Source organism: Hemicordylus capensis, chromosome 15 (assembly GCF_027244095.1).
Source record: "Hemicordylus capensis ecotype Gifberg chromosome 15, rHemCap1.1.pri, whole genome shotgun sequence".
In the NCBI taxonomy this organism is placed as follows: Eukaryota; Metazoa; Chordata; class Lepidosauria; order Squamata; family Cordylidae; genus Hemicordylus; species Hemicordylus capensis.
Window position 1 is genome coordinate 13,249,258 of NC_069671.1, and position 23,719 is coordinate 13,272,976.

Sequence of the window (23,719 nt, forward strand, 5' to 3'; positions counted from 1 at the left end):
GCTGTTCTCATGACCCTTCGCTGGGTAGGACAAGAGACTGGCCCAGCCTTGGGAGCGGTGTCTGCTTCCGACTTCCAGTCACGTGGGAGTTGAAAGCTAGTGGGAGGCGGGTCCAATGGTCGCACTTCTACCCAGCATATTAGCCTCCCATACAATCACTTTCCCCTCTGTTGACCTACCTTTGAACTCACTCACTACCAGCAATCGAGTGTGCACACAGCTCCTGAAGCCGGGTAGGATGCTTGTCTTACCCAGTTATTAGCCATGAGAGCAGCCCTAATCTGTTTCCTACTTTTAACCCCCGCCCCCCGCAACATGCTCTAATCCTTAGGGCTACAATTCTCCATTAACGCTTAGGCCAAATAAAGTGTGAAAAGCTGGAGGTGTGTTATGGAGGACTTCTGGCAGTCAGGATAGGGGGCTTCATTGCTTTTTGTCTATTCCCATCATTAGCAGGAACAGGATTATGCAACCTGAGCTTAATAGCATATTTTAGAGCAAACCTGTTCTGAGTTTCGTGTGCAAAACAGGGAGGGTCTGTCTCAGTATAAGGCAACTTCATTTATAGGCAGCTGCCATATACGGAGTCAGACCACTGGTCCATCTACACAGACTGGCAGCGGCTTCTCCAAGGTTGCAGGCAGGAATCTCTCTGAGCCCTGTCTTGAAGATGCTAGGGAGGGAACTTGGAACCTAGATGCTCTTCCCAGAGCGGCTCTATCCCCTGAGAGGAATATCTTCCAGTGCTCAGAGTTCTAGTCTCCCATTCATATGCAACCAGGGTGGACCCTGCTTAGCTAAGGGGACAAGCCATGCTTGCTACCACCAGACCAGCTCTCCTAAAGCCACGAGGACAAGGTGTTCTATACTGTAGAGATGGGAAGAGGAACAAAACACAAAGCTGATGCTTATGATGTGTGGTCCCATGCACAATCCCTTCCCATTTAGCCCCAGGCTGACGTTCAGCATTTCACAATTGTTATCTACACTACATCTAAATCGGAAGGACACTTAGGTGGTCCTTCTACAGAGCTGGAGTCCCTAAAGCTCCACTCAGAGTTGGTTTGAAATGGTCCAACGCCACCTTTTGAACCAAAGTATGGAAAGCAGCCAATGCAGTGTAATGCATTGAGACATCCCATGCAGAGGGGCAGGGAGAACCAGTTTCGTTAGACGGCTGTCTTTCACACACATGGCACCTTGCCAGTTTGCAATGAGCCATTTAGATAAAAATAGTACCAAAAGCATTGACACCTTCCCCTTCCATCACCACCCACCTGGGGCAAGGCAGATGTCTGCACTGTTGCCGTCACGCTCACAATTTTAGCTTGAGGGTTCACTAAAGAGCCATATTTAGTCCATTTCACTTCTACTTCAAACGACACTGGAATTTCACAGGTGCTCTGCAAAAAGAGGCAGAGGTTTTGTTAGTGACGAGGCAAGTTGGGCAAGAAGAGGGTGGGTGGATGAGCCAGTTCTACCGGCATGCTGTGTGTCCATTAAGGCTACCGCACAACACTGCGGTCAAAATTCAACACTGCTGCACCTGATGAAGCCTGGGGGATCGCCACCATTGGGTTTTTCCCATTCAGAGGTAACTTTGGGCCAGGCTGGACATCACTTTAAGAATGTGCTATGTAGCTACATGTGTATTTTTTATATTTTAGAAGCAGGGTCCTGATCCAGCTCAGGACCACCTCCCGCCACAGTACTAGGGCCAAAAACTCCTGCTGGCATCCAAGCTGCCAAATAAGCAGGCAGCTGCATAGCAGGAACTTGAGGGCGCCTATTTTGATCTTCACAATACTGGTTGCTGCGGATAGTATGCCGGACACGAGCTGAGAAGAGCTGAGTTCAAATTATCCTCATCATTAAGAAAATTTATACATGGCTTTTCAACAAAAAGGTAAGGTGACCTCAAGAGCATGTTTCTTTCAGGACCGTTCTTGGAGGGGAAAACCAGCCCGTGTCAGCTTAACAAGGTGTACTTCTTAGAAACAAAAACATAGACACATTCTTACCGGTTTAGTGACATTGTTGTAAACTTGTACCCAGTCTGGGCCATTCTGGGGCAGAGAATTTCCAAAAGAGGCCACACAATCTGGGAAATTCTGTCCCTTCAGGATGTTCAGGAGGGCTGGGGCCAAAAGACTGCAGTCTGCATCTTTGGTAACCCTTTCAGAAACAAAATTGCCATGTCAATGCACTGGATGTCCTGCTGCAGCCTGCTGCCCATCCTCTGAAAGCAGCATGTGCAAATAACCTGTTTACAAGTTAAGCTAGACCACAACATCTTGTATCTCAGCGCTCCCTGCTGAGATACGATCCTCCCCATCTCTGGCAATTTTCAAAAAACACCTGAAAACCCATCTTTTCGCCCAAGCTTTCTCAGCTTCCCAATATTTTTGGGTTTTAATTTCTGGTTATTTTAAAATTGTTACATTGTTTTTAAGTTTTTGTATATGTTTTTAACTGATTGTATGTTATTGTAAACCACCCAGAGATGAAAGTTTGGGGCGGTACACAAATCTGATAGATAGATAGATAATTTCCTCTTTCTCCATTTTGTCTTGGAGTTTCTGTTGGGAGGGCAAGGAGGAAGAAGAGGATAAATCTGACAAAACCACTTACATAATTTTCATTCCTCTGTTTTGGTTGTACGAGTTACCAATTAAATTTAATACAGGTTAGTAAAAACGCTAACCAGGAGTCTGCGGCCTGGAAACAGGTAATTACCAAAACAGGAGACAGAAGAGGTTAGTTGAGATGTTAGGCTTTTCGTTTTGCTAGAAAGACAAGCATGCATGCCCCCAGCAGTCTGCTAGGAAGTCCTCACTCCCACCCACGGTCACTGCCTGAAATTGTTGGAGAAAGATGCATCTGATATGTGCCCCTCTCCCTCTCTCTTGCTGCTTTTGTCTCTTTGTTCAAAACTCCAAAGCATCTTGGAAAACCAGCCAGCGTGGTGTAGTGCTTAGAGTGCTGGACTAGGACCGGGGAGAGCCGAGTTCAAATCCCCATTCAGCCATGAAACTAGCTGGGTGACTCTGGGCCAGTCACACATCTCTCAGCCTAACCTACTTCACAGGGTTGTTGTGAAAGAGAAATTCAAGTATGTAGTACACTGCTCTGGGCTCCTTGGAGGAAGAGCGGGATATAAATGTAATAATAATAATAATAATAATAAAATAATGAAACGAAACACACAGGCAGAAGCATCACTGCAGTGGGCTGGACAGTGTTTGTAGTAGCCAGGACATGTGTAAAAGAAATGCAACATGAGCCGTTGGCACTTACCTGAATGGTCATTCTCCTCAGAAGTATGGATGGCATCCGAGATCATCATGGGTTGTCACGACCTCCTGCTCCGAGACAGGGCCAATCAGAGAGCTTTTCCTCCTGTAGCAGGAGGGAGGGGCAATCCCCTCAGGCTTCAGTCTATAGCTAGCTCTCCGATGCTCCGGCTAGAGAAAAAACCAGTCGCAGAGAAAGAACCGAGCAGAATGGAACAACAAGTAAAGTAGAACTTTAGAAGAAAACGAGCTGTGAATTCTTATTGCGGAAAAACCCCACCCATGGGATGAGACGTACAACGCGGCAGAATAGAGCCTCCCCACACCTATATAGGGAACAGAAAGGTGGATAAGTTGGAAACAAACAGAAGCAGAAACACGAACGGTCGGGTGGGTCGGATGCCATCCATACTTCTGAGGAGAATGACCATTCAGGTAAGTGCCAACGGCTCATTCTCCCTCAGAAGAGGATGGCATCCGAGATCATCATGGGACATGCCATAGCCGCTATCCTAGCTGGGTGGGAGACCGTGAGAATGCTCCTATGGCGGGACCACCTGTTGCAGAACACGTCTGCCAAAGGAAGCGTCTGCAGAAGCCCAGTCGTGTATTTTATAGAATTTAACAAACGTGGACAGGGAGGCCCACGTTGCAGCTCTGCAGATATCGATCAAAGGCGCCCTCGTGGAGAGGGCTGCAGAAGCCGCGGCGCTGCGCGTGGAGTGGGCAGTTATACCCTCCGGAGGCACCGCCTTAGCCGCTGTATAGGCCAGGCGAATGCACTCGCAGATCCAGCGTGACAAAGTAGGAGAAGAGACCTTCCTTCCCAGAGAGCAGTCCCTGAATGATACAAACAGGGAATCAGAGACCCTAAAGCCCTTAGTGTGCCGCAAATAGATTCTTAATGCCCTGCGGACATCTAGGGTGTGCCACTCCTTCTCCCTGGGATTGGCAGGGTGGGGGCAGAATGAAGGCAACATGAGCTCCTGGGATCGGTGAAAAAGAGAATTAACCTTGGGCAGGTAAGTGGGGTCTGTACGCAGAACAACGTAATCGGAGTAAACTAGACACAACTCCTTCCTGGCCGACAAAGCGCCCAGGTCTGAGACCCGCCGGGCTGATGTAATGGCTACCAAAAATAGGACTTTAAAGGTAAGAATACGCAGCGGCACAGTCCTTAAAGGTTCGAAGGGAGGCTTAACCAGGGCCCGAAGAACCAAGTTCAGGTCCCAAGTGGGGAAACGATGGACCGGTGGAGGACTAAGGGCCGCCGCACCTTTAAGGAACCTTCGAATGTGGGGATGGCATGACAAAGGAGATGTCCCAGGAACCTGCAGAGTAGAGGAGATAGAAAACATCTGTCGCCTGAGGGTGGCCGGTTTGAGCCCCCTATCCAAACCGGATTGCAGGAACCCCAGTACCTGACTGACCGAGGCGGAGTGAGGGTCGGTCCCAACCGACACGCACCATGCCACGAATGCAGTCCATGTGGCTTGGTAAACCCTGAGTGTTGAGGGCCGTTTGGATGCCAAGATAGTCTCCTTGACTGCAGGAGAGTAACCGCATGCGTCTAGCGCGCCCCGCTCAACCTCCAGACGTGTAGGTTCAACCAGCGCGGGTCCGGGTGGAAGAGCGGACCCTGTCGAAGGAGTTGGGGATGAGAGCCCAAGGGCACTGGAGGGGCTAGGGACATGTCGACGAGGTCCGAAAACCACGGGCGGCGCGGCCAATGCGGAGCCACGAGAATGAGTTCCGCCCGCTGTTGGCGGACCAATCTGACCGTCTGGGACAGGATGGGCGTGGGGGGAAAGGCGTACATAAGGCCCTGTGGCCAAGGTGTCAATAGGGCGTCCACCCCCTCGGCTCCGTGTGTTTGGTACCTTGAGAAGAACCTGGGGACCTTGGCGTTCCCCGGAGCCGCAAACAGGTCCACCTGTGGGTGTCCGAAGCTCGCCGTGATGGCGCGAAAGACTTGCTCGTCCAGGACCCATTCTGCCTGGTCCAGCCTGGTTCTGCTGAGCCAATCTGCCAGCGTGTTGGACTCCCCGCTGACGTGCACTGCTTCTAGCGAGCCCAGGTGCCTTTCTGCCCAGTGTAGGAGCACAGAGGCCTCGTGCATCAGCGGCCAAGCCCTGGTCCCCGCTTGACGATTGATATGCGCCTTTGCCGTCGCGCTGTCGGTTTGAATCAGAACATGCCGACCGGCGATCAGGGGAAGGAAACGAATCAGGGAATAGCGGATCGCCCTCAGCTCCAGCCAATTGATGGACTGGAGCTGTTCCTGAGGGGACCACAGACCCTGAGCGACCTGACTTTGGCAGTGACCGCCCCATCCCCGAAGACTGGCGTCTGTTGTGACCGTTACACGTGTCACCGGAAGAAAGGAGACCCCCTTGTTCAGGGCTGGCGACAGCCACCAGTGCAGGGACTTCCTCACCCGAGGGGTTAGAAGAACCCTGTCCCGGGCCCGGGAAGCTACCAAGTCCTGGAGGGGCAGGAGTAGCCACTGGAGTGGGCGTGAATGAAGGCGAGCCCAGGGAACTATCCCGATGGTGGATACCATCATCCCCTGTAGTTGGCTGAGGGAAAGAATATCCGGGCGACTGCGGAGACCCGCCTTTCGGCACGCGGTGGACAATCCTCGTCTTCTCTCTAGGGAGAGGGAGACCGTCCCCTTCATTGAGTCTATTATTGCCCCAAGATGTTGGATCCGGTTCTTGGGGACGAGGGAACTCTTCTGATAGTTCACGAGAAACCCGTGGGCCTGGAGAACTGAGATTGTCTCCCCAACATCCCCCAGGGCTCTCTGGAACGTTGGCGAACGGATCAAGAGATCGTCCAGATACGGGTATAAGTGAATCCCCTTCGTTCTCAAGTGCGCCACCAGTGCCACCATAACCTTGGTGAACACCCGTGGTGCAGTTGACAGACCGAAGGGGAGAGCACGGTATTGAAGGTGATCCCCCGCATAGGTGAACCGGAGGAACCTCCTGTCCTGGGGGTGAATGGGGACATGGAGGTAGGCCTCCTTCAAGTCCACTGAGGACAAGAAGTCTCCCTTTTGGAGAGCCAGCAGTATGGAGCGGAGGGTCTCCATCCGGAAGTGCTTGACCCGCAGGAACCGGTTCACAAACTTCAGGTCGAGTATGGCTCTCGATTCTCCATTCCTTTTCGGCACTAGAAAAAGAATGGAGTAGACGCCACACCCAACCTCGTCTGGGGGAACCGGCTCGACTGCCTGAACCCTGAGCAGGTGGCTGATGGCAGACAACATCAGGGAATGTTTGCCCGACTTGGCTGAGGTGGGGGACCTCAGAAAACGGTCGGGCGGCTGGGAAAGAAAATCCAGCCTGTAACCCTGGCTCACGGTCTGGAGAACCCAGGCGTCCGAGCAAGTTTCCGCCCAAGCCTGGGCGAAATACTGTAGCCTGCCCCCTACCTGCGACTCCGAAGGACAGTCATTGAGCTGCCGGACGCTTGAACCCGGATTTTTGCTGATGCCCGGGCTACCGGAACCTGGACTGGGAGTTGTCCCGAAAGGACGGCTGTGACCTTTTCCAGGAAGGAAACTTGTCCTGCCTGTCTTGGCGGTTTCGAAAGGAGGACCGGAAACCCCTGAAAGAGGAAGAGAAGTTAGGAGTGTATTGCCTGCGCTCATGGCGCTGTGCTGAAGTTGAAGGCATCGCCTTCTTCTTGTCTTTCCCTTCCACCAGTACAGGCTCCAAAATGTCCCCAAACAGTTTGGTCCCTTTGAAGGCTGAGTTTGCCAAATTGGACCTAGACTTCTGGTCGACCCTCCAATGCTTTAGCCACAGATGTCTACGAACCGTGACATCAGAAGCCATAGCTCGGGCCGACAGTTGTGTAGCGTCCAGAGAGCTATCAGCCATGAAGGCAGAAGCCTTGAGTAATTTATTGAGCCCTTGCCTCAGAGCCAGCAGCTCGGGAGGTACTAGAGGTAGGAGTTCTTTAATCCATAGTACCGAGGCTCGGGCAAATATTGAATTGGCCATAGAAGCCCGCATGGCCAGCGAAGAGGCCTCATGGGATCTGCGCAGTGCAGCATCACATCGCTTGTCATCATGGTTGCGCAAGACCTCGTCCCCGTCCCTAGGCAAAACGGCACCCGTCACCAGAGAGGCGACCTCGGCGTCCACAGGGGGGACCTGTAGCGTGTCCATTACCGCCTTGGTTGTGGTATAAAGGCGCTTGATGCTGGGGGGGGGGGCCCTTAGCCTCAGTGGGGTGCTCCCATTCTGAGTGAATAATGTCTTGGAAGAGTTGTGGGCAGGGCACCACAATCTCGGGTGCTTTTAATGAGGGTAAAACTGTGGAGACCCCTTCAGAAGAATCTTGCGGGAGAGGTACCACCCCCTCCAATCTCAAGGTCCTGCGGACCTTGTGCAGGAGCACAGGAAAGTCGGCTGGAGAAAACAGTCGATACGGGGCTTGTGGGGTAGGCGCAGTATCCCCCTCATCCCCTGAAAGTTCACCCTCTTCCCGGTCCGAGTCGGTGCCGGAATCCTCTGAGGGTGCCCCCCCCCCCCGTCGGAGAGCCCAGTGGACGAAGACTGTGGGGGAAAGCCCTGGCTGTCGCACATGGGCTGAGAGTGGGGGGACCGAGATCGCGCAGCGCAGCAGGCTTCACTACAGCAGATGCGGGCGGAACGTTAGCGCCTGCAGGAGCCATATCTCCCGGCCTTAAAATGGCGGCCGCGGCAGCAGGTCCATCCCCATGCACATTCAAAATGGCGGGCGCTGCAGATTGGGCGGGAAAACGATCCGCCAGAGCGGGAAGCAACCGCCCAAACTCCTCAGCCACTACACGCCGCAGGAGTGCGGCAAAACTCGGGGGAATCTCCTCCTCGCTGCCATCCGCGCCGCTGGAGGGGCGCGCGCGTTTGGCGGGAGGTTCCACGGGCAGAGGACTGGGCGGGGGCGGGGGGGCGTGAGTAACTTGCGTGCCCGTAGTCGACGGTATCTCCTGGAGAACAGGCTCTCGACTTCCCTGCTCGTCGGCCATAACGGGAGCAATAGACAAGCCTCCCTTGGCCGTTTTAGCCGCCACCCGCTTGTCTTTGGAGGCTTTCTTTGCCTTCTTCCTGCGCTTGGCTTGATGAGTGACGGGCGCGGGAGTGGTTGCCGCCGCCCACTCATCTCGACACACTGATGGCGCCACGGAATCTTCCGAAAGAGAGGGGGAGACCCCCCCTTCGGGACAGGCCGATTCGGTTGCCATTCCGGCCAGAGGTAAATGACCGCTGCGGGAGAAGGGCCGCAGACGGCTGGCGCAATACAAACCGCCCCTATAAGCCCTGCTTAGCCCAGAACAACACTGACCTGACCGGCACAGCTCAGGACAGAGGAGAAACAAAGAATACCCTGACTGGAACAGCTCAGGAGTAGACAGATAGGGCTAGGGCCTAAGGGCAGGCGAAAATAACGGAGGAGAAAGATTAATAGCCAGAGCCAACGACTACAGCACCTGCCGGAGCGAGACAGGGCGAAGACTGAAGCCTGAGGGGATTGCCCCTCCCTCCTGCTACAGGAGGAAAAGCTCTCTGATTGGCCCTGTCTCGGAGCAGGAGGTCGTGACAACCCATGATGATCTCGGATGCCATCCTCTTCTGAGGGAGAATAGCTGTAACCCAATGGGTATGAAACTCTGACATCTTGCTAAGTGAGATGCTAGCATTTTCTTTGCACCTTGCATCAAAACTCTTGGGGCATTCAAATAAGGCCAGGGCACTAAACATCTAAGTAAATGGGTGAGTTCCTCGCTTACCGCAGTTGGCATCCAGACATCATGTTGTACCCAAACAACACAGGGGTTCTGACTCCTTCAACAGCCAAACAGTCTTGAGCAGATGTGCTTTTCATCATGGTAAGCTGGCCATCGTCGTTTGCACTTTGAATGACTCCGGAGGTAAAGGCAGAGTTAAGAGAAAGCAAATGGAATCTCCGAAATGCCTGACAAGGGATACAGTAGTGCAGATGAGGCAGGGTGAAATGTTAACAGGTCATCATGCTGAAAGGATGGCTAGTTGCCTTATAAGAGTCATCTTGCACTCCAGGGTCACCAAACAGCTCAGGCTGAAGTCTATGAGTGACCCTGAGCCCCGTGGGATGACGGGACCTTGAACTGGGTTGCTCTAGACCAGCTGAGTAGCAGGTTCTGGCTGCAGACTTCAGAAAAGCAAAGTCTTGGTGCTGGTTGAGAGTTAAAAGCGTGGCCCTAGTCCTCATGAAATGCCTAGTACCAAACACCCAGAGCTTATTCCACCCAAGAGGGACTGGCAAATACCACAGCGGTGCCTTTGCTGCTCTTACTGTATTTCTGTGCTGGGTTTTCTGCCATTTCAGCAGGCAAGTAGAACTTTGCAGAGCCATCTCTGCAAGCCACACTTGCAGGAAAAAAAAAAGGATATCCAGGTGATCTAATTCCAGCTTTAATTGGTCGTCCAACAACATAACCAGGGTTTCCACTGAGAGGAATGGGCCGAGTATCTTGCTATTTAAAAATGTAAAAAAAGAAAGAGTACAATACAACTTACTTTCTGTTAGCGATTTGTTTTGAATGGCAAGCAGCTAATACGAACATTCTCTTTTAGAACTATAAATACTCACTGAATCACTGTTTTAATAAGCACTGAGCCATTAATTTCAGATTATTTTTCAATAGCTGCTCCAGATGGGAAGGAAATCAGAGCACTGGGGACATTTTCTACTGCAGATCTTTCAAACTGACTTAAACACACTTTGGGAAGCTACCTGAAGAAAACTGATTGCAAAGTTCTGATGCATGGAAACTGTTGTTTGGTTAACGGTCCCCAGCACGAAAGACACAGCTGCGCTGGTTATTTCACCTGCTTCTGTGAAGGTAAGAAAATAACTTGCCTGAAAAAACAAGAGAACATTTTGCAGATCAGAGAGCAGAAAGGTAAAACACTCTATAATAGCAGAGAATTTTAACAATTGCTTCTTATTTATATAGAACCCTCAATGTACATTCTGCTTCACTGAGTAGCATACGCAACAGGCAGGTCCCAAGGAAGTTGCAATCTAATTTAGATCTGGGGGCGGGGAGACAGGGGAAGAGAGAGAGAAGCAAAGTGCAAAGTCATTCCCACAGGCTTAGGGTTAACTTCATTTGGGTGTGAGGTTGTGCCAAAAGTTTCACAGTATAGGAGGGGTCAGAGCTGGGCTTGAAGCTGCCAGGTGGGTGTTCTTAATGCCTGGACACTCTCTTCCAGGAGAGCGGTCTGGGGTTTTCTCCTTCAAGAGCAGTTAATCCACCTGATCTAGCATTTCACAACTGCTGACAACACTCCTAATATTTTTAGACTCATAATGGCAAACACAGAAAAAGAGAAGCACCTATTTCATAAGTGTCTGTGGGTTTTAAAAAATGGATATCCTTTCCTTCCACTGACCAACTCTCAAGTTTCCCAGAATAAATCAACAAGAACATTAATGTTGCAAGATAAAAAGTTTGTAAAAGAGCAGATTAAAAAATAGGATTGGCAGTGACTGAAACCAAAAGCAGATCAAAGATTAAGCATAAAAGGCCCAGGTAAATTAAAAATGGGCTGGTTCTCACAACAAAAGGCTGAGTAGGAGGCACATCCAGCTGGGACCCCAAACCCATGCGCCCTCCCAAGAACTGGCCATGTGTGGCAGAAATCAAAGGAGAGGAGGCGGCGATTGCCATGATCTGGGTTGAACAGCACAGGATGTGTGTTTCCTCCACCCTGGATTAGGACTGTGCATGTCAGTAAATAGGATTCAGTTTTGGAATTCCCAGCCCCCACCAGGAGGGGGCAGCTGCTCACGGGTCAGAGCTGTTCTGGTGGTAGCAAGCATGATTTGTCCCTTTAGCTAAGCAGGGTCTGCCCTGGTTGCATGCGGATGGGAGACTAGAAGTGTGAGCACTGTCAGATATTCCCCTCAGGGGATGAGGATGATGGAGCCACTCTGGGAAGAGCGGAAGGTTCCCAGTTCCCTCCCTGGCAGCTTTTCCAAGATAGGGCTGAGAGAGACTCCTGCCTGCAACCTTGGAGAAGCCGCTGCCAGTCTGTGAAGACAATACTGAGCTAGATAGACCAAGGGTCTGACTCAGTATATGGCAGCTTCCTATGTTCCTAAGGCTCTTTAAAAGCCGCCAGGCACTGATGCGGAGAAACCTGGGTAGCTGCAGCACTCCTAGGGAGTGTACAGGGTTGGGGTGGGCAGGGAGGGACAAAGAGGGAGCTCGTCACTCACATGGGAATGCATGGGAGATGTAGTCCCCCACCCCCCAAGCAACTAGCCATTTCTCAGGTGCACATGTAGGGCTTGGAGCCTGGCTGAGCACTCCTCCTATCTAGGTTTTGAGTGTGAGAACCAGCCCAGTAAGGCTTTGCTTAGCACCAAAAGGGCAAAAGACTCAGCAGCAAGGACCTCACTGAGGAGAGAGCTCTACAGGCAAGGCACCACCACTGAAAAGGCCCTTTCCCCAACTGCAGCCTGCCTTTCCTCAGAAAGGCCGCGCCAGATAAGCTAAATGTTGGGGCAGGTTTGGGCAAGACAAGGTGGTCCTCTAGATCAGGGTTTCTCAACGTTTGGGTCCCCAGATGTAATTGGACCTCAACTTCCAGAATCCCCAACCAAAGGCCACTAGGGCTGGGGATTATGGGAGTTGAAGTCCCATAACATCTGGGTACCAAACGTTGAGAATCCCTGCTCTAGATTCCTGGGTCCCAGGGAGTATGTTGTATACAGTATTTTATTTATTTGCCGCTTTTATCATGTAGGTTGACCACTAGGCAGGGTGGGACGGGGGCCTGTGTTTCAGCTTTTAGATTTGATGACAAGTCTTGCTCATGGCACCTCAGGCCATCTGGCTCCCAATATCAAGTACAAGCCTCTCCTCTTGCTTTTCCCAGAAGGGAAAAAGAAATGGAATACTGACCTCGAAAACGACATTGATGCAGGACTGATCCTGTAACGTGGGGTGCAGCAGGACCTCAGTGCTGGGCAGGCGTGTGAGCAGCCCCCCTGGAGCCTGTCTGGTGATGGACTGGATAGCGATCTTGACCTGGAAAAGGAGTCCAGCTCCCTCAGTCGTAAAGGGCAGCTATTTGTCTGTAATATGTTGGCGAGATTCCTAACTGCCACTGCCCACACAATTTAGGGAAATGGGAGTTGGGTGCACTGGCCGTTTCCCTAGAGGCCATGAGTTCCAAAATGGGTCCCAGGGAATGAAACTGAAACATTTCCATGGAAAAACACAGCGGTGGAATACTTACCACCTTGAATCGCTGCTAAAAATCAGAAACAAAAGATGTCAGCACCTACCGTTTGACTTGATTTTGGTACCTAAAGGGAAGGGGAGAAACACAAACACAGCTTTGTTTCCTTCAAAAAGGCAAGCAGTTAGGCCTCCATCTCTAACCGCCCCCCACCCCTAATAAAGCGGCTTTCATGCTGGAGAACTGGGGAGCCTCTCATTACTGCTGCCGCTCCAAGTGGCAGGGAAATGTCTTTTGGAAGGACAAACACGGCCTGCCATCTTGCGTCTCTCCCCCCCCCCTTAATTACACACAAGACTCCAGCCCTTCGGGTGGTATCCAAAGTAAAGACGTACAGCCAGAATGCTGGAATTGGTATAGAATCCCATGCTGAGAGCTGGAATGGCAGAGCAGTCATTCAAGTGGAGCATCCTGATGCATTTCACAGCCTGGTTTAGCAGAAACCCTGGGGAGGAAACCACAAAAGACCAGAGGAATTCCCTGAAAAAGCTGCTAAATTAGCAGGTTGGTGACAATCTAGCACCAATCCTTTGTCCCTCTGCCTCTTCACTCCTCTCTCTCCCATTCCACAACCCAGGTTTGATGTTCTAAATTATCATCTTTTGATTGAGACAAAAAACATTACTGGAGCACAAAAGATTCCACGTTTTGAAAATGAATCATTTCCTAAAAATTATACAACCAAGGCAAAGCATTGCAGAAGGGGCAGCCAAGTTAAGACTGTTTTAGGAAAACAACCTCTGTGGCATATGACCTTAAAGACAAGCAAATAGATTGTGGCACGGACTCTGATGAGCAAGAGCTCACCTTGTCAGACGAAAGGATTCCCCAAAGGGGATCTCTAGAAAGGGGAGACAAGAAGGCTCTTTGAGAAGCACCACCAAGCTATTGGATTATAAGAGAAAACAAAAAGAAGACTGTTCCCTCCCTCTGACCTGCAGGGTTACTGTCAGCACACTGGGAGCCAATGAGAGGAGCTGGAAGCTTCAGAAACCCATCCAATGTCTGTATAGGATCCTTAAACTGTCAACAGAAAATGCACAGGTTCAGTTTTATGAATGAAAGAGCAGACCCAAGATAACTTCGCTTCATTAAGGTGCTTTAACTCAGGAGCGTAGGGAGGCTGGCGACGGCCCGTGTGCAGCGGCCGCCACGGCCCTCTCGCCCCGCCCCCCGCGTCTGACATCAGATGCAGGGAGCCAGCTAGCCACGCCCTCGCGTCTGACGGCAGACGCAGGGGAGTGTCTCCATCTCAAACGGGGTCGCGCAGCCCTGTTTGTGAGAGCGGCCCGTACTGTGTTGGGCAGTGTGGGCCGGAGCGACTCTCCCTGCCTTCAAGGCAGGGAGAGCCGTTCTGGCTGCGCTGCCATTGCAGCGCAGGCCGATCTCCCTCCCAAATGGGGAGTGGCTCTCCCTGCCTTTCAGAAACACAGCGTGGCCCGATTTCAAATACAGCGTGGCCCGATTTCACTCCAGGGACCAAAATAATGCCCCTCTCCCCGCGTTCAGCGTCAGACATGGGGGGCATGTCTGGGGCCACGTTTGGGGGCCACGCTTTGCCCAATGATGGCTCCACCCCTGCTTTAACTAATATGAGGACAGCCCTGCTGGGTCAGGCCCAAGGAGGCCCATCTAGTCCAGCGTCCTGTTTCACACAGTGGCTCACCAGATCCCTCTGGGAAGCCCACAAGCAGGAGCTGAAGGCATGCCCTCTCTCCTGCTGTTGTTCCCCTGCAACTGGGATTCAGAGGCATTCAGCCTCTGAACCTAGAGGTAGCCTGTAGCCCTCAAGACTAGCAGCCATTGATCGACCTGATCTCCATGCATTTCTCTAAGCTCCTTTTAAAGCCATCCAGCCGGTGGCCATCACAGTCTGTGGCGGAATGGCACTGAATCTGTATCTTTCCGATGTTTGCGACTGTTGCAGTCTTAACATAGCAGACATAGCACGCAAGCGTTTTAACCTCTCTACCTCGTATCTGCTGGTTTCGTTTGCATCAATGGCACGCTGGGTTTCCGATTCAACGGCCAACACAAGGTTGGCTTGGGTACCCAAGGCAGCACCGCCAGATTCTTGAAGTAACCTATCAAAATTATGTGAAGTGGGTATTTCAGGGAGCTGGAAGGACAGCGCAGCTTGGTCTGCCAAAACAAAAAACAAACAAAACAAAACAGGCTCAAAGTCTCACGCTGAACCGCTTGAATAAGAGGATTTGGGAACTGCGACTGATTTTCACTGAAGACTAAGGGGCCTGTTCACACATGCAATCAGCCTTTGGGGGGTGGGGGGCTATGGAAGCACACCTGGGGCCACGTGGAGAAGACTCAACCACACGTTGGAGCAATGGGGCAGAAAAAGGAGGTTTGACTTTTTTCCAATTGCAAACGTGGATGACAACAGAACTCAAGCCCATCTTGCAGGATGCAGAGAGTCTGTCTGAGATCACCCAGAGAATAGGAGAGGCTGGGGGACAGGACCGCAACGCACGCAAATGCACTCAAGCCTTATTCGACTGGGTGGATTCTTGGCTTGTGTGACCTGCCTCAAGCCTTCAAGCCAAGCATCTAAATAAATAGGTAAGCATAGCGTGTTACAGGTCTGGGACCTGGCATTGAAAATAAATGCTGACTGTGATTAAGTTCTGCTCAAGATCACCCTCTGTAATGGGGCAAACTATATTAACTGGCCTGTGCTTTGGCTCCAAGCAACCTGAAGCCACAGATCTGGGGACAGCCTAGTGGTCTCCTGCACGTCATCCGAGATGCACCCATCTCTGGCCAGCCTTCCTCCTCCTCCTCCTCCTCCCTCGCCACTTCAACCTTCAACACAGCCACCCACCAGGCTTTTGAGGAATCAGCACGACAAGATTTCCAACCCTGGCTTGGCTCTACTTACAGTTGGCGGTCTGAATGCAGAAAATGCTGGGGTTGACCTTCTCGGCTAATTCCAATCTCCTCTGGGGAGGGTGTGCTGCCAGGTCTATTGAATAGAGAGCTTCTTGCTGCCTGCAGAGCTGGCTGTCACCTCTGCAAAGGCGGATTGGGGGGGGGGAGTTAACTAAATCAAAACAATAACCCTATTTTTTAACAAGAAAAATACAGATAAAATCTTTACAACAGGAGGCAAAAACATGAGACTAGGGGCACCAATGGTCCACGGAGAACATGGTTGGAATCAGCCATAAAAATGCAGTTCTAGAGTCTGAGGCATAAAACTGGTTAAGAATACGCCACTTCTAACAGGAACCTTTTCTGGACCAGGAGGAGAAAAAGGAGTCTTTTTCTCTTCCAACAGCCTCTTCGTGGAAGCAAAACACTTTGAAAGAACAAAACAAAACAAAAACTGAAGTTTCCTCAGCTTCAGGTGGGCAAGATTTTTGGACCTCCTTTCTCTGCGTCATCAGTTGCAGTTAATACTTAATTTATTGTCTGAGATAATTTTATTCTGCCTTTTGGTCCCACTTGCGGCCTCAAGGTGGCTAACACTAATCAAAACAGAGAGAAGAAACCAATGACAGCCACTGCAAAACTCACAGAAATACAAAAAGCCCAGAAAGATCAGATTCCTCCCTTAAAAGCCAGGCAAAAAAGACGAGCGAGCCTTAGTGGCCTGTCTAAAAACCAGCCATTGGGGCCTTCCCCCCCATATACCTTGAGGCAAAATGGGACAAGGAGGTAGTGGGAGGACCACATAAACCCAGTCGACCCTGCCAAGACTTAGATTCATTTATTTTATTTTTACATTTATATCCCGCTCTTCCTCCAAGGAGCTCAGAGTACATGCTTATTTTTATCCTCACAACAACCCTGTGAGCTAGGTAGATTCAAACTCCCTCTCAGCCTTGGGAAAGGCCCTCACTCTCAGCCTGAACTGCTAACTGCTATGAGCAGTGAGGGACAGAAGTGGGCTACCCAGGAGTCCATCCAAAACAAGGCATGGGCATTTTATATCCTCATTCCCCCAGAGCCTTCATCAGTCACCGCTGCCTGTGCCGGTGGTTCATATCTACTGATATTAGTTTTTAATTTTCTTCTCCTCGTCAGCTGCCTCAGGGGCCTGCTATCAGGCAGGAAGGAAATATTTTAAATAAGCAAACAAAGGATTGTTGTTAAGAAGGAACAAGGCAGCAGCCAGTTACGATGCCTGACATTTTACTGCACTGCCCAGCAGGAACACCACAATGCACACACGCATGCACATACACACATGTACATTATGTGCCGTCTTTCAGGCAAGGCCCACGTTCCTTTTGATAGGAAACGATTCCTCTAAAATTCAGGACACTTCTGCTTTGACGTCTCTAATAGCTCCAGAAGTACCTGGACGTGGGTGGCAAGTGGCGTTGTGGGCCAAGACAATAGCAAGCTCCAAGCCTGCTAGCAGAGTGATACACTTTCCGAGGAGCCAAGAATACGCCTTCACCGTCAGACTGGGCTGCTGTATTGTGTGGGGGTGGGGGGATGTTGCCTTTTGTCCTGAGAGCTCACACTGGTTATTCTGAAGACTCTTTGGGGGGGGGGTTAAAAACAGGTGGGGTACATGTTTCAGGACCTGAAGCTGGCAGCAGGAAGCTTGCTGGTATATTGCCAGTCAACAGGAATACCGCCAGCCAGCAAAAGCTTTGTTTGGTTGTCAGATCCACGGTTCACAAGAACACCAAAGGCACAAACAACTGCTGAGAAGAGAACAGCTGGATTGCTTAAGCCCAAAGAAGAATGCAGAGGAAAGCTCTGTACAGATGGCATGGGATGCATTAACAAACAGGATGGGGACTGTAACACATGTGGGATGTTAATACGTGCATGCAATATATATAAAAAACCACCCTACCGCAAAAAATAAAATAAAAAACCAACAAAAAAACCCAACAACTTTGGTGCACAGTTTGGATTTCTGTTGCAGCACATATATCCTCCAGAAAATAGCCAGAAATCAGGTAGAAATGATCAAGTCATTTCTACCTAACAAAATCCTCTATGTATTTTTGGGTCTGGCAGTGACTCTCAAATATCTAGCCAAAATATAATGATCCCGAACCCCAGCACAGAACACACTGAAGTAAAAACTCTCCTGAACAGAATGGGAATTAGAACAGGCTCAGAAAGGAAGCCTGTTGCTCTCACAGGGCTGTACGCCACTTCTCTGAAAGCATATCCATTAGGGATGTGCACAAACCAGCGACTGGCTGGTTCGGCGGCAGGGGCATTACCTTTATGGAAGAGAGAGGGTGCTCACCCCCCACCACTGCGTCTCCTCCGCTAGTGCTGTCTGCAAAACCGCTGGTGTGGGACAGCAGCAGCCTGCCTCCTTGCTGCCCCAGTCAGCGTTGGACCAGAAGTGGCCAGTGCATGTGATGTGGCCACTTTGGTCCAACGCTGACCAGGGTGGCAAGGAAGGATGCTGCCGCACCATGCCCGTGGTTTTGCAGATAGTGACAGCGAGGGAAAAGAGCACCCTCCCTGCTCCTTAAAGGTAACCCCACCACACCGAACCGGCCCAAACTCTGGACCTCCAAACTGGTCCGGCAGTCAAGAAAGGACTGTCAAATTGGTTTGTGCACATCCCTAAATATCCATGTCAAAATCTCCCAGCATGTGGAAACCTTGCACATAAAAAAGCCCTCTATTATTATTATTATTATTATTATTATTATTATTAATAATTCTATTTCTAAATAACGAATTCTAAATTCAGAATTCTAGTCTGAAGGGAGAACTTTCAGAGAACTGATCCCACTGTGTGTTGTGAGGTGGTACAGTCCCATGAGAGGACTGTGACATATCAAGAGCTGCATGTTAGGATCCACTCTTATTCCATTAGTGATGTGCACAGACCGGTCCGGAGGCCATTCTACAGGCCTCTGGACCGGTCCAATCTTGGGACAGTTCAAGGTTCGCACGCCAGGGTGGGGGTTCCTTTAAGGGCGGGGGGGAGGGTGTACTTACCCCTCCCGCCGCTTTCCCCCTGCCAGTGCGCATTTTTGAGGAAGCATTTGGGGTGGCAGGATACCTCCCTGCCGCCCCATCCCCCTCTCGGCTGCAAAAGCTTGAGAACGCCTTTTGCACGTGCCCATGTTGCACGCCGCAGAAATGTGATACATGCGCGATGTGCACACACGCAAAAGGCTTTCTGAAGCCTTTTGCAGCCAAGAGAGGGAATGAATCGTTGGCACTTACCTGAATGGTCATTCTCCTCAGACGTATGGATTGTATCCGAGGAACATGGGTTGTCGCCACCTACTGCTCCGAGACAGGGCCAATCAGAAAAGATCTTGATAGCAGGAGGGAGGGACAACCCCCTCGCCTCTTCAGTCATTAACAAAGCGCTTCGAAGCTCCAAAAAAGGCAAACTAGAATAAACACTGTAGAAAACTAAAGTAAGGCAAGGTGCCCAAAGAAGCAACTGACAAGGATGCCTGGCCCAAGCCTAACACTGAAACACCCCCTCAATTAAACCACAGAACAGAGGAGGAAAACACCACCCCACAGTAATATAGGGTACAGTAGAAGAAGGACAATCAGAGGGGAACAGGATCAGACACACAATTGGGTGGGTCGGATACAATCCATACGTCTGAGGAGAATGACCATTCAGGTAAGTGCCAACGATTCATTCTCCCTCAGACGAGGATTGTATCCGAGGAACATGGGACATACCCAAGCTATAACCCAAATCGGGAGGGCACACACCAGAAGGTCTGATCCTAAGTAGGGACCACCCTCTGCAATACACGTCGGCCAAAGGATGCATCTGCAGAGGCCCAATCGTGTATCTTATAGTGATTAACGAAGGTAGAAAGGGACGCCCAAGTGGCAGCTCTACAAATATCAGCTAAGGGGGCCAAGGTAGACAAGGCCGCAGAGGCTGCTGCGCTCCGGGTGGAGTGAGTGGTAATACCCTCAGGCACAGTCTCTCCTGCCGCGGCGTAGGCCAGCTGGATAGTTTGGCAGATCCAGCGTGCCAGGGAGGAGACAGAGACCTTCCTACCCATAGAACTGGCACGAAAGGACACAAAAAAGGATTCGGAGACCCTGAAAGATTTAGTCCGCCTCAAGTAAATACGGATCGCACGACGGACGTCCAATTTGTGCCATTCCCTCTCCTTTGGGGAGGAAGGATTAGGACAAAAGGAGGGGAGCATCTGCTCCTGCGCCCTGTGAAAGATGGAGTTCACCTTGGGAAGGTAAGTGGGGTCAGTGCGAAGAATCACATAGTCAGGAAAAACCAGGCACAGCTCCTTCCTGACAGACAAGGCACCCAAATAGGAGACCCGACGGGCTGACGTGATGGCTATCAAGAACAAAACTTTCAAGGTTAGAATCCGTAGAGGAACAGCGCACAAAGGTTCGAATGGTGCCTTTGAGAGGGCCCCGAGAACTAAATTGAGATCCCACGTGGGAAAACGATGGATGGGAGGGGGCTTTAAGGCAGCTGCTCCCTTCAGGAAACGCTGTACATGGGGATGTGCAGCCATGGAAGGGACTCCTGGAACCCCTAGCACAGACGAAATAGCGAACACCTGGCGACGCAGAGTGTTGGGACGGAGGCCCTTATCTGGACCCATCTGCAAGAAGCCTAAGACCTGCGTTGCCGAAGGCGCCAGAGGGTCCCCCCCAGAGGCGAGACACCACTGAGTATAGGCTTGCCAGGTGGACTGGTATATACGAGCCGTGGACGGCCGCCTCGAGGCCAAGATAGTATCCTGGACCGCAACGGGGTATCCACAACGCGCTAGAGAGTCCCGCTCAATCTCCAAGCGTGAAGATTGAGCCACGCTGGGTCTGGATGAAGGACGGAACCCTGGTGGAGAAGATGCGCTCGAGTTCCCAGAGGTAGAGGGGGCTCTATCGAGAGGGCGACCAGGTCCGAAAACCACGGCCGCCGTGGCCAATGCGGAGCCACAAGGATGACCTCTGCTTTCTGGTATCTGATCCTCCGCACCGTCCGGGATAACACCGCAAAGGGTGGGAAAGCATAGAGCAGACCCTGCGGCCAGGGGGACATCAGAGCATCCACCGCCTCTGCCCCCGGAGATGGAAACCTGGAGAAAAATCTGGGCACCTTGGAGTTGACTGGAAGTGCAAAGAGGTCGACTAGGGGAACCCCAAACCGGAGGACAATCTCCCTGAACGCTCGATCGTCCAGGATCCATTCCCCCTGATCCAGCTGAGACCGGCTTAGCCAGTCTGCCACCGAGTTGTCCACTCCACTGATATGATCGGCCTCCAATGAGGCCAGGTTCTTTTCTGCCCAGTGCAACAGAGTCTCGGCTTCGCACATTAAGGGCCAAGACCTTGTTCCCCCCTGACGATTGAGATGTGCCTTGGCGGTGGCATTGTCGGTGCGCATGAGCACGTGCCGACCCCGAATCTCGGGAAGGAATCGAGCCAGGACTAGCCAAATCGCCCGGAGCTCCAACCAATTGATGGATTGGCAACGCTCTACGTCTGACCACGGACCCTGAGCCACCTGAGGGCTGCAGTGACCTCCCCATCCTGAGAGACTTGCGTCGGTCGTCACCATGACCCGGTCGACCGGCAGGAAATTCACCCCCCTGCGGAGAGCCTGGGACATCCACCACCTGAGGGACAGTTGAACGCGAGAAGTCAGGGACACCTTGAGTCTCGACCTGCTCGTGATGAGTTCCTGAAGGGGTAGGAGGAGCCACTGTAGAGGACGAGAATGAAAACGCTCCCAGGGCACAATCCCGATCGTGGAAGCCATCAGGCCCTGTAAGTGGGAGAGATACAGAATTTGTGCCTGAGTTTGACCCCGCAGCTTGCAGCAAGTGGCAAGCAACTTTTGTCTCCTTTCGTCGGTGAGATGGACCGTCCCCCGAGACGTCTATTATCGTCCCCAAATGTTGAATCACATTGCTGGGGACCAGGGAACTCTTTTTGCGGTTCACTAGAAACCCGTGACTGGCTAAGACCGCTAGGGTCTCCCTGATGTCCAGAAGCCCTTTGTCCCAAGATGGCGACCTTATTAAAAGGTCGTCCAGAAAAGGGTAAAGATGTATCCCCCTGGTCCTCAAGTGCGCCACGAGTGCCACCATAATCTTGGTGAACACTCGCGGCGCAGTCGAGAGACCGAAGGGGAGCGCCCGGTACTGGTAATGGACCCCTGCATACACAAACCGCAGAAACCTCCTGTCCAGAGGGTGAATGGGAACATGGAGGTAGGCCTCCTTGAGGTCTATGGAGGCCAAGTAGTCCCCTTCCTGGAGGGCCATGAGGATGGACCTCAGGGTTTCCATCCGAAAATGCCTCCCCTTGAGGAAGCAATTGACAAACTTTAAGTCCAAAATGGCCCTCCATTCTGTGGTCTTTTTTGGAACCAAAAATAGTATAGAATAAACTCCATGTCCCGCCTCCTCTGGGGGGACCAGCTCGATTGCCCTGATGTCGAGCAGGTGGCGAATTGCCTTGAGCATCAGGGCCTGCTTGCGTATGTTGCGGGATAGCGGAGAGGAGAGGAACCGGTCCGCGGGCCGGGATAGGAACTCCAGGCTGTATCCCTGGGAAACTATGCGCTGAACCCAGGCATCTGTGGACGTCCGGGTCCACTGGTGGGCAAAGAATGCCAGCCGGCCGCCCACCTGCGGCTCCAGCACGGAGTCATTGTGGAGAGGGGCGTTTGAACCCAGACTTCACATACTGGCCTGAATGCTGGAACTTCCCTTGAGGCTGGTCTCTGGAGAAGCCCTGGGGTCTGGACCAAGAAGGCTTGTCCTGCTTGTTCTGTCGGGCACGAAAATTAGACCGGTACCCCTTCTGCCCAAAGCTGCTTGAGGAGTGGGAGGAAAAGGAAGAAGAAGCATTAGAGAAGGATCTGCGCTCCTGCCGCTGAACGGAGGAGGACATAGCCTTTTTCTTGTCTTTAGTCTCAACTAGCACGGGCTCCAATACTTCCCCCAAAAGCTTACCCTCTTTAACGGAAGAATTGGCCAAATTGCTCCTCGACTTCTGATCAACTTTCCAGTTTTTGAGCCATAAGTGTCTCCTGACTGTGATGTCAGAAGCCATAGCCCGGGCAGACAGCTGGACGGCATCCAGGGAGCTGTCAGCCATAAAGGCAGAAGCCTTGCCTAACTTATTGAGACCCTGGCGAAGGGCCACGAGCTCCGGCGGAACCATGGGAAGAAGGTCCCTAACCCATAAAACAGACGCTCGAGCAAAAATGGAATTGGCCACCGAAGCCCTGACAGCGAGGGCTGAGGCTTCATGTGATCTGCGTAATGCAGCATCACACTTCTTGTCCTCCACATTATGAAGAACCTCATCCCCGTCCTTTGGAAGGACTGCCCCAGTTACGAGAGCAGCGACCTCCTTGTCCACCGGAGGGACCTGTAACATATCCATAACTGGTTTGGGAATAGTGTAAAGTCGCCTAACCCCGGGTGGAGGACCCTTGCTTTCTAAGGGCCGGTCCCATTCACTTCGAATAATGTCTAGAAATATCTGGGGACAAGGGACAGCCACTTCCGGGGCCTTCAGCGAAGGTAACACAGCCGGATCCCCTTCTGGCACCTCCTGTGGTGGAGAAACAAACCCCTCCAAGCGGAGGGACTTCCAGGCCTTATGAAGGAGAACTGGGAAATCAGTTTGACTAAACAAACGATAGGGGGCCTGGGAAGGCGGCAAAAACTCTCCTTCATCTCCAGACAGCTCCCCCTCCTCCTTGCCTGAATCAGAGTCCTCAGAAGGCTGTTCCCCTTCTTCCTCTGGAAATAAGACGGGTGCTGCTGAAGTAGCCCCTTGCCCAGAAGGGCGAGAAGGAGCACAGGGCGACAGGGTAGGCGGTCCCAAAGGTGCCCGCAAAGACCCAGGAGCGCACGGCTGAGGCGGCAAAACGAGAGAATTTCCCGCCTGTTCCCCCGAAATGGCGGCCAAATCGACTGTTCCCGCCGCCTGGGGATTCAAAATGGATGCCGGAGTGGCGGAGATGGGAATTTGCCGGGCGAGATCAGGGACAAGTTTGCCAAACTCCTCCGCGACAACCCGCCGGAGGAGGGCAGCGAAACTTGGAGGAATCTCCTCCTCAGGCACACCAGGAGACCTCCGTTCTAGAGAGGGAGGAGAGGGACAGGCGCGCTTGGCGGCAGGCTCTCCCGAGCGTGAAGTCCCTACCTGGGA

At 51.8% G+C, this 23,719-nt stretch overlaps 1 protein-coding gene across 2 annotated transcripts in view; it reads right to left on the reverse strand.

Moving 5' to 3' along the window:
* Nucleotides 1-23,719, reverse strand: part of TCTN1 (tectonic family member 1) — a 28,887-nt gene that overhangs the window by 1,909 nt on the left and 3,259 nt on the right. Inside the window, exons 3-13 of one of the 2 annotated variants that reach the window (XM_053279762.1) lie at nucleotides 15,480-15,610; nucleotides 14,556-14,725; nucleotides 13,519-13,606; nucleotides 12,919-13,028; nucleotides 12,630-12,650; nucleotides 12,244-12,369; nucleotides 10,065-10,190; nucleotides 9,722-9,804; nucleotides 9,079-9,219; nucleotides 2,022-2,175; nucleotides 1,278-1,403 (exon numbers count right to left, since the gene is read on the reverse strand). In XM_053279762.1, the coding sequence (XP_053135737.1) occupies nucleotides 1,278-1,403; nucleotides 2,022-2,175; nucleotides 9,079-9,219; nucleotides 9,722-9,804; nucleotides 10,065-10,190; nucleotides 12,244-12,369; nucleotides 12,630-12,650; nucleotides 12,919-13,028; nucleotides 13,519-13,606; nucleotides 14,556-14,725; nucleotides 15,480-15,610 (1,276 nt within the window). Of the gene's footprint in view, nucleotides 1-1,277; nucleotides 1,404-2,021; nucleotides 2,176-9,078; nucleotides 9,264-9,721; nucleotides 9,805-10,064; nucleotides 10,191-12,243; nucleotides 12,370-12,629; nucleotides 12,651-12,918; nucleotides 13,029-13,518; nucleotides 13,607-14,555; nucleotides 14,726-15,479; nucleotides 15,611-23,719 lie in introns of both variants that reach the window. The other variant, XM_053279763.1, reaches the window with a different exon arrangement.